General features: G+C 42.8%; 1 protein-coding gene across 1 annotated transcript in view; it reads left to right on the top strand.

Annotated features, from left to right (window-relative positions):
• GAA (alpha glucosidase) overlaps positions 1-10906 on the top strand; it is a 215772-nt gene that overhangs the window by 171849 nt on the left and 33017 nt on the right. Inside the window, exon 17 of the mRNA XM_077459632.1 lies at positions 8603-8701. Coding sequence (XP_077315758.1) covers positions 8603-8701 — 99 coding nt within the window. The remainder of the gene's footprint in view (positions 1-8602; positions 8702-10906) is intronic.

The following is a 10906-nucleotide window of genomic DNA, read 5'->3' on the forward strand; positions in this document are numbered from 1 at the left end:
TCCTCTATGTAGGTAGGACGGTATGTGAAATGAGGACCCATTTTGGTGAGCATAAAAGATTTATAGAAAAGAAGATTGAAAAGCACAGTGTACGACACCATTTTGAACACAAACATGAAGGTAGCACTAAGGGGCTTGAACATTTTGGCATAGAAGCTATACCAATGTCCATTCCAGAAGGCGAACGCTTTGACCGACTGTGTAAACGAGAATCTTTTTGGATTTTTACGTTAAACAGTATGGCACCGGAAGGGTTAAATGAAGAGTTAGAAATAGGTACCCTTATATGATGTATGTACAGTCTGGTAGTCATGTAATGTCTATTGTAACAAAATATACATATATGGAAAATGTATATACATATAATTTTTTTTTCTCATACTCCAAAATATTATAACTGTGAATTTATTTAAATTCATTTTTTTTGTTTTATTATATATATATATATATATATATATATATATATATATATATATATATATTGTCATTTTATTCTTGATGAGATTCTGTAGTGTGCATTTTTTCATTCCGCTCACATTGTGTATAAATGCATAAGTTTTATCATAATTTTATTACTATTTTAATCTAAGATTTGTATAGCAATATTTGCTGCTCTATGATATATTTTTATGATTATCCGAATTGCCATTGTAAAACTACAATTGGTAAATGTGTGTTTTATTACTGTTACTAAACTGCGCCCTCTGTTAGATAGGCTTGTCCTTAGGCATGCTTTCTGCTCCCGATCTGATGCTTTTTGCGATTGGCTGCTAGCGAGGAGGGCCGGTAGGGACTGTGCATACTTAAGTCACTGATAGACTATAGGGCGTCACCTGAAGGAGGCCATGCCTCCAAAACATGTTGTCATGGTAACAGTTCGTTGTGCGTTCCAGTAGTCAGCGCATACACAGAGAGATCCTTCCCTTGGCTGCGAATGACGTCACGCACAGCCGGCTGGTCCGTGCATGTGTATGCACGGAATAGGACAGCGTGTTAGCACACAGTAGGCTATACTAAGTCCATAAGCATTCATTATGCCTCGGTGTAAGCCACCACAAAGAGCCTGCAAACCGGGAGAAGAGGCAGCCGTGGAGGTCTTTGATCTTAATGCCACAATAACATCGGCAATCTGTGACTGCAATACCTGGTTTTTAATATTGGTTACTTTTAATAAATGTTAATACCCTAGGGCTGGCGTGCGCTCTCTCTTGTTTTATACTTCATCTGTCTACATAAACTGGATTATTTAGCAGTCACGGAAACATGGTTTTCCTCAGCCGCTCCCCTTTGAATGGATGAACTAGTCCCTAATGGTTATAGCATCGTAAATCATGATAGAGTAGTAGCGAGCTTGTTCCAGAGGAAACAGTTTCTTCGTTTGAATTTGCCTCTTTTCAATGCAAACTAGGACCTGAAGAAACCACGGGGTTAATGAGTATTTATCACCCCCCTGGTGAAACAGCTGATTTCCTATAGGAAATGTGCCAAGTACTCATTAACCAGTCCTTGTGTTATAATAAAAACATTGTGCTTGGAGATTTCAACTGTTGGGCAGATGATGTTGATCATCTAGTTGCCCAGCAGCTGATACATTTTCCAGCAAATGTGGGTACAGTGCCTTGCGAAAGTATTCGGCCCCCTTGAATTTTTCAACCTTTTGCCACATTTCAGGCTTCAAAACATAAAGGTATAAAATTTAAATTTTTTGTGAAGAATCACCAACAAGTGGGACACAATTGTGAAGTAGAACGAAATCTATTGGATATTTTAAACTTTTTTTAGCAAATAAAAAACTGAAAAGTGGTGCGTGCAAAATTATTCGCCCCCTTTACTTTCAGTGCAGCAAACTCACTCCAGAAGTTCAGCGAGGATCTCTGAATGATCCAATGTTGTCCTAAATCACTGATGGTGATAAATAGAATCCACCTGTGTGTAATCAAGTCTCTGTATAAATGCACCTGCTCTGTGATAGTCTCAGGGTTCTGTTGAAAGCGCAGAGAGCATCATGAAGACCAAGGAACACACCAGGCAGGTCCGTAATACTGTTGTGGAGAAGTTTAAAGCCGGATTTGGATACAAAAAGATTTCCCAAGCTTTAAACATCCCAAGGAGCACTGTGCAAGCGATCATTTTGAAATGGAAGGAGTATCAGACCACTGCAAATCTACCAAGACCTGGCCGTCCCTCTAAACTTTCAGCTCAGACAAGGAGAAGACTCAGAGATGCAGCCAAGAGGCCCATGATCACTCTGGATGAACTGCAGAGAACTACAGCTGAGGTGGGAGAGTCTGTCCATAGGACAACAATCAGTCGTACACTGCACAAATCTGGCCTTTATGGAAGAGTGGCAAGAAGAAAGCCATTTCTCAAAGATATCCATAAAAAGTCTCGTCTAAAGTTTGCCACAAGCCACCTGGGAGACACACCAAACATGTGGAAGAAGGTGCTCTGGTCAGATAAAACCAAAATTGAACTTTTTGCCCACAATGCAAAACGATATGTTTGGCGTAAAAGCAACACAGCTCATCACCCTCAACACACCATCCCCACTGTCAAACATGGTGGTGGCAGCATCATGGTTTGGGCCTGCTTTTCTTCAGCAGGGACAGGGAAGATGGTTAAAATTGAGGGGAAGATGGATGCAGCCAAATACAGGACCATTCTGGATAAAAACCTGTTGGAGTCTGCAAAAGACCTGAAACTGGGATGGAGATTTATCTTCCAACAAGACAATGATCCCAAACATACAGCAAAATCTACAAAGGAATGGTTCACAAATAAACGTATCCAGGTGTTAGAATGGCCAAGTCAAAGTCCAGACCTGAATCCAATCGAGAATCTGTGGAAAGAGCTGAAAACTGCTGTTCACAAATGCTCTCCATCCAACCTCACTGAGCTCGAGCTGTTTTGCAAGGAAGAATGGGCAAGAATTTCAGTCTCTCGATGTGCAAAACTGATAGAGACATACCCCAAGCGACTTGCAGCTGTAATCGCAGCAAAAGGTGGCTCTACAAAGTATTAACGCAAGTGGGCCGAATAATTTTGCACGCCCCACTTTTCATTTTTTTATTAGTTAAAAAATCCAATAGATTGTGTTCCACTTCACAATTGTGTCCCACTTGTTGGTGATTTTTCACAAAAAATAAAAATGTTATATCTTTATGTTTGAAGCCTGAAATGTGGCAAAAGGTTGAAAAGTTCAAGGGGGCCGAATACTTTCGCAAGGCACTGTATATCCAGAGTGTTAGTGGTCCCACTTATTCGGCAGGCCACACCCTGGATTGGGTTTTATATGATGGGCTCCTACTTAAGTTTTTTTTCCATCCTGTGAGATAATTTGGAGCGACCATCATTTAATCTGGTTTACACATGATGTAAAAATTAATAAAAAGGAACCTCGTATTCCTAATAGAAACATCCCTGTAAAAATGATACGTAATATATCCAAAGTGTCTTCAGATGATTTTGGCAGACACTTTGTTAAAAATATAGATAATCTAAGCTTTTTTAAATCTGAGTTGGTTGCTGAAAAAATACATTTTTTCAACACTGCTATTATAAAAACCCTTAATTTCCTAGCTCCTTTAAAAAAAGTCTCCATCATAAGGGAACCTGAGAAAAATCCGCTCTGGTTCTCTCAGGAGAGACGAGAATTAAAATGGCAATGTAGGGCTGCTGAAAGAGCATGGAGAAAATCCCCAAATTAATCATCTAAATTATATGGTTAATTAAAAAAATAAGGAAGGCATTAGAAGTGCCAAGAAATAATTTTTTACAAGCAAAATGAAAAATGCGCTTAACTCATCGGCGGAGCTCTTCAGGGTGGCCAGGCGACTGGCTAATCCCACGTGTGGTCAACCTGAAGAGAAAAACTCTGCTGAATTGTGCAACCTTTTATCTTCTTATTTTAAAGAAAAAATTGAAATTATTAGAAAAAGCATTTCATATGTGGAGGTGGAAGAAACATGTCCAGCATATGTAGGTACCTGCTTTTCGGTATTTTATTCGATGACTCCAGAAGATGTTAAAACCATTCACAAGTCTCTCTCAGAGCCTCGTCCTCACACTTGTTCCCTGCATTGTGCAGTTGGTGAAGGACTCCTCGGATGCTCTGGCACCTTTTATTGCAGACATTGTCAGCATGTCTTTTGCTACCGGTGTCATTTCATGTATTCTGAAGCAGGCGGTGGTTATACCCCTGCTAAAGAAAGCTAACGTGGAGCGCACAGTGTTGAGCAACAATCGCCCTATTTCCACCTTGCCGTTTTTGGCAAAAATCATGGAGCGTGCTGTGGGATGGCAACCTCAACCTCACCTGGAGTCTAATAAAAAAAATTTTCATTCAGAATTTCGTCCTGGGAGCGGTTCGGAAACAGCCCAGATAAAAGCCCAGGATGGTTTGCTCTGGGCCTTGGATGAGAATTAAGCTTCGGCCTTGTTACTTCTGGATCTGTCGGCAGCTTTTGATACCATCGACCACTCTATACTTGTGGATAGGTTGAAGATGGTGGTGGGAATCGATGGTATAGCTCTGGCATGAGTAGCCTCGTTCCTGCGAGACAGGGTTCAGAGGGTAAAGTTGGGGCCATTTTATTCCTCCGATAGTCCCGTCTTGTGGGGTCCCACAAGGATCGGCTTTATCTCCGATCCTTTTTAACATCTATATGAGGCCGCTGCTGTACATCATTCGCTGTCACAATCTCCCATTCATGTCTATGCTGACGACACCCAGACCTACTTCAAACTATCCAAGAAAGGGGAGAATCAGGTGACCTCCTGCCTGAAGAAATCCAGTCCGGGATAGGTGCCAATTATGTAAAGTTAAATGGCACCAAAACTGAATGTATCATCTTTAGTAACCAGGTGTATTCCAACTTGTTTCCGTTATGGCCGGAATCTTTCAAACCTTTTACGATTCTGGCCACTCAGGTCAGGGACCTGGGTGTCATCTTTGACTCTAGGTTGAACTTGCGCCCTCAGGTAAATCAGGTGGTGAGTTCATGTCACTTCTACCTTAGACTCCTGAGGTTGACTTTTCACTATATCGCAGATTCTGATAAGATCGCCATGGTCAATTCCATTATCAGCAGTCGATTGGACTACTGTAATGCCCTGTATTTGGGTTTGCCTGCTTGTACCATTTACAAGCTCTGTTTGATTCCGAATGCCGCAGCAAGGTAATTGACAAGTGTTGGTCGCTGTGACCACATCACGCCATCCCTTAGAGCCCTGCATTGGCTGCCCGTGAAAGAACGGGTTCTGTTTAAAACTGGATTTCTTCTCCATAAGGCTCTACATGGACATGGCCCAGAGTATCTGAAGGAAAAATTTGCCTACCTAATCCTTGAGATCGTCAAACTTGGCCATACTGAAGATTCCAAAATTTAGAAAGAAAACATGTGGTGGGAGAACGAGTGAAGTACAAGGAGCTGTATTTTGGAACTCCTTGCCTCTGAAACTGAGACTTGAGAATGACTTTTTGAAATTTTGAAAACGAAATTGAAAACCATACTTTTTGTATAAGCTTTTGGAGTCATCTAATTTTTAATTGGGGTGTGATGGACAGACTCCCTGGCTTTTATTCTGTATCTTGCTATGGTGGTTTGTTGGTTTTCTTAAGGTCTTTTAATGTCAATGTTCTTTTGTTTTTGCGCATCGAGGCCTTCGGATAAGACTGCGTAGGTTAAGCATTTTAATAAATAAATATGAATGCTGCCTTTATTTACATATCAATACCGCCAGCTGCAGCTATATACTTATGAATGCCGCCGCTATTTACATATGAATGCCAGTTATATACATGTAAACACGGGTCTGCAGGTGAGTCATCTGTACACAACAATAAGGCAGAGCTGGGCAGCATTAATACCAGCATTTCACACTGAGATATTGGGACACAGCACAGGACTAAAACTTCAAAGGATAAGGGAATTTCATCTGGGATAGTTGGCAAGTATGAGGCAGCTGCTTTGGGCCCCACAACAATGACAGTGCCCAGGGCAGCTGCCCCTTTTGCCCTACCTTAAAGACAGCCCTGATTATACCAAATGGGCTAGTGTTTTTTGACCTTTTGTAATTGCGGCTAAAATATGACCCATATTTTCCCCCTCCTCGAAATAAGGTTGCTGGAAGAAAAAGCGAGAGCTGTCTGCACAAGCCTGTTTTTGTATCAATTTTTGTTGGGCTTCTACAGTAGAATTTAATAAAAAAAAAAAAAAAAATATATATATATATATATATATATATATATATATATATATATATGAGGATGTAACATTCTTCAGACATCCATAAAGCCAATCTCCCAAACAAAACCAGCAAAGGGAATATGAACTGTAGTCGCCTTATCCCTAACTGTACCATATTTATCTAAGGAGGGATCTAAATAAAGATTCAAGTATCCTACTAATAAGCAGGGAATGTCAGATTTATCAGAGATAAAATGCAGGCATTCTTTAACTACTTAACGACCATGCTATAGCCATATGACGGCTACAGCACGGCTCGATAACTCTGGGAGGGCGTACATTGACGCCCTCCCAGAATTTTTCTCCTACGCGCCCCCTGGGGCTAATGCTATTACAGTGAAGACAGTTTTCCAGATCTCCTAATTTATGGGCATTAATAGCAGATTTTTTAAATACCTCTTTAATGTCTGCACATATTAGCTTGATGGTGTTTTCTATCTCTCTGACACAGCCTTTCAATTTATATGTACAGTCTCGTATTTTCTGTACGTCTTGGCGGAGAAAGATAAATTCTTGTTAGATTACCATTAGAGTTTTTAGATTGATGTACTGTATTGAGCACATCTAATAATGTGGGTTCTGCTGCTGGTAATGATGGCAATGTTTGTAAGCCTTTAATCTGTTGATCAGCATACTACCATGCACTCTTAGTCAATATTTCTTCTACATAGCATACCCTTTGGTTCAGGAGATTATTTGCGTCTGTTCCAGTGTATTGATCTTCCAATCCTTCACTAGGAGCTTGCTGGAAGGTTTAATTTTCATTATCTTTTGGTATCAAAGCAAACTTTGCAAGTTTAACCACTGCAGCTTCTTCAGTCTTCTCTTTTGCGGACTTGCCGCCTTGTGTTTGTTGGGAAGACCCACCTACGTCTTGCATGGGGCCCATGACAGTCAAAGCTCCATGTCCCTCCTTTCTCCTAGTCATTCTCAGAGTTTAAAAAAGGGGCAGAAGAGAGCGAGAAAGAGAGGAACATTTTTTTTTACGCTCTCCCCTTTTCACTCTCTCCTCTGTTCAAAATATTTTATTTTCTCTGCTTGGATAAAAGTTCAATGTTCTTTAATATTCAATGTCCAAATATCTCCACCCACCCACAGGGTCCTCCACCCCCCCACCGTGTCCTCCAACGGTGTCCCCCTGTGCCTTACACCACGCCACAGTGTCCTCCACCCCCCGACAGTGTCCGCCTGTGTCCTCCACCACCCCCCCACATTGTCCGCCTGTGTCCTCCACCCCCCATCCACAGTGTCCGCCTGTGTCCTCCACCCCCCATCCACAGTGTCCGCCTGTGTCCTCCACCCCCCCACATTGTCCGCCTGTGTCCCCCACCCACGGTGCCCCCCTGTGTCCTCCACCCACCTACAGTGTCCCCCTGTGCCTTTTCCCCCCACGGCTGCCCTGAGAGACACTGCTTGTCTAGAGGATCCCAGTGCTCTGCTGTGTGCCCTGTGTTTTGGTTTGTGCCCTGCTTTTTTTCCCCACTGTGTGTCGCGTGGCCTGTGATGTTCCCTGCTGTGTACCCCCCAGATGTGCTGTGATGTGTCCTTTGCCCTGCTATGTGCCCCATGCCCTGCTGTGTACCACCTGATGTGACCTACTGTGTGCCCTGTGATGTGCTCTACTGTGTGCCCCATGCCCTGTGATGTGCTGTGTACTCCCTGATGTCCCCTACTGTGTGCCCCATGCCCTGTGATGTGCCCTGTGACCCATGCTGTTCCCTACTGTGTGCCCCATGACCTGTGATGTGCCCTGCTGTATACCGCCTAATGTTTCCCCCGTGACCCATGCTGTTACCTACTGTGTGCCCCATGCCCTGTGATGTGCCCTGTGCTTTGCTGTGTACCCCCTGATGTACCCTACTGTGTGCCCCATGCCCTGTGATGTGCCCTGCTGCGTACCGCCAAATGTGACATTTCCAATGATGTGCCCTACTATGTGATCTGTGATGTGCTGCATGCCCTGCTGTGTACCTCTTGATATGCCCTGTTGTGTACGCCATGGTGTGCCTACTGGGTGCCCCATGCCCTGCTGTGTACCTCCTAATGTTCCCTGTGCCCCCTGTGATGCATCATGCTGTGCTCAATAATGTGCCCTGCTGTGAGTTGTCAGGCCGCCCCTGGGTATAGGTGATTAGGAAGTAGGAGGAGGGGGCCTCCTTTTCACTGCTGATAATCAGATGCTAAGAAGGATGCTGCCAGATTGAATTGGGCATTGACTTTTGAGAAGGGAATAGCCTTGGTATGATAAACATTTCTTTACTATTTTGCCATTTCATAGAAGTGCAGAACAGACAATAAACATATACAAATATATATATATATATTATAATTTTTTTTTTTCTTCAATTTCATAGGGTTTACAGCTTCAAAGTAAAGGTCAGTGGATCACACTTCCTGCACCAATGGAAACCATCAACATTCATGTTAGAGGGGGCTGCATTTTGCCTTTACAGGTAAGACCAAGAAACATAACCTACAGAATATAGAAAAATATGGTAATGGCAGGCACATATACAGTTCAGCCACATAGGGATGATCCCAGAATCATGGGTAGCCCACAGAAAGTAAGCTAATTCAAAAAAAAAATTTTTATCACAAAGATCCAAAAATGTCCAGTGGACAATATTTTCAAAATTTGTGATCATTAAAATTCTGAATTAAGCATTTAATGCTCACATAGAAGAAAATGCATTTGGGGTATCTAAAATATTTGTTGGGATTTTGGAATAATTGGGGAGATTTAATTAAAATATTAAGATATTTTCAATTGATAGTTTTATTTGATCCAGTCCCCTCATGCACTCTGTCAATAACAAATTACTTGTAATGGTACGTGTTGTTATCAGCAGAAATAGATCACTGTTGTAGTGATCCACAAGGCTGCATTAGCTCTGCCTTTTCACAGCAGCTAGACTCCCAACAATGTCACAGAAAAATAAGAATCTTCACCAGCAGATCTTCGTATAGTGATAATCGTGTTCTTTATAGTCACGGCTATTCTCCTTTATTACAATGCAGATACCTTGTGTTCTGTTTCATTACTAGAGAGCTCTTGGATTCTGTAGAAGGAACTCAAGCCCAGGAGCTGCTTGAAGTTTAGGAACACTTTATTTGTCTTTCTACTGAGGTGGCAAAGCAGTTCTCACACGATGCTGCATCCAGAATACTCCGTTTAGTGCTGAACCTATGGTTGCTACCTTTACTGCGATTGCCTCATACAAGGGTCTATTGACAATATTTTATACTTTGCTGTCACTTTGCCTAGAGCAGGGATGCTCAACCTGTGACCTGCGGAGCCCTCTGATGTGGACCTCAAACCAGGGAAACACATACCCATGCTCTGGGATGGTGGGTCGGTAATCCCAAATCAGGATCAAGAAGTTTACAACCCACTATTCCAGAGCATCAGAGTGCATGGAGCCAATGTTAGCAGCAGAAGAAGCAGGAGGGAGCAGGCGCTGCATAAACTGATGTGTCCTCTGTATCGTCTCCTCCTGTCTCAGGCAGAGTGATACCAAATGCACTTCGCTTGGGACCTTTCTAGGACCCTGGAGGGTGATGCCAGCAGAAGCTGGAGGAGGAAAAATAGGATTTTTATATACAGCTTACCTGTAAAATCCTTTTCTTGAGAGTACATCATGGGACACAGAAGCTTCATTACATAGTGGGTTATATAGGCACCTCTGGTGATTGGACACTGGTTAACCCCCAATTAAGGAGAATTCATCCCCTATATAACCCCTCCCATATGGGAGGCACCTCAATTTTGTAGCAAGCAATAGGAAACCACGTGAAACCTAAGAGGGGCGGGAGCCCTGTGTCCCGTGATGTACTCTCGAAGAAAAGGATTTTACAGGTAAGCTGTATATAAAAATCCTATTTTCTTGATCATACATCACGGGACACAGGAGCTTCATTACATTGTGGGATGTCCCATAGCAATGCTCAGATTGAGGGGAGGGAGACACAGATCATAATTATAGACCGCCATGGACCGGAGGACCTAAACTGCAGCCTGCAGTATACTGCGCCCAAAGGCGATATCCTCTTGCCCTCTGACATCCACCTGATAGAATCGGGTGAATGTGTGGACTGATGACCAAGTTACAGATCTGAGCCAGGGAGGCCTGGTGATGCACTGCCCAAGAAGCACCTACAGCCCTGGTTGAGTGCGCTTTCACTTGAAAAGGAGGGATTTTCCCTTTAACACTATAGGCCTGAGAAATAATCTGTCTAATCCACCTTGAGAGAGTGGATTTTGATGCCGCCTGGCCCTTCCCAGGGCCTTCCGGCAAGATAAATAAGCAATCAGTTTTGCTTATCTGAGCAGTTACCTGAAGATAGATACTGATTGCCCTTACCACATCCAAAGTGTGCAAAGATTCTTCTTCTGCGGACTGTGGGTCTGGAAAAAAGGATGGTAGGATTACATCTTGATTCAAATGGAATCCCGAAACCACCTTAGGCAGAAAGGACCTGTTGGGACGGATTACCACCCGGTCCTTATGAATAATTATATACGGTTCCTTGCTGGAGAGAGCTGCTAGCTCTGACACTCTTCTAGCCGTGGATATGGCTACCAAGAAAACCAATTTTTTAGTCAAAAGAACTAATGAAGCCAGATGCAAAGGTTCAAATGGTTGCCCCTGCAAAGCTGA

The sequence above is a fragment of the Lithobates pipiens genome, unplaced genomic scaffold (genome assembly GCF_037356315.1).
Source record: "Lithobates pipiens isolate NorthernLeopardFrog02 unplaced genomic scaffold, aLitPip1_a1.2 Scaffold_28, whole genome shotgun sequence".
Classification (NCBI taxonomy): Eukaryota; Metazoa; Chordata; class Amphibia; order Anura; family Ranidae; genus Lithobates; species Lithobates pipiens.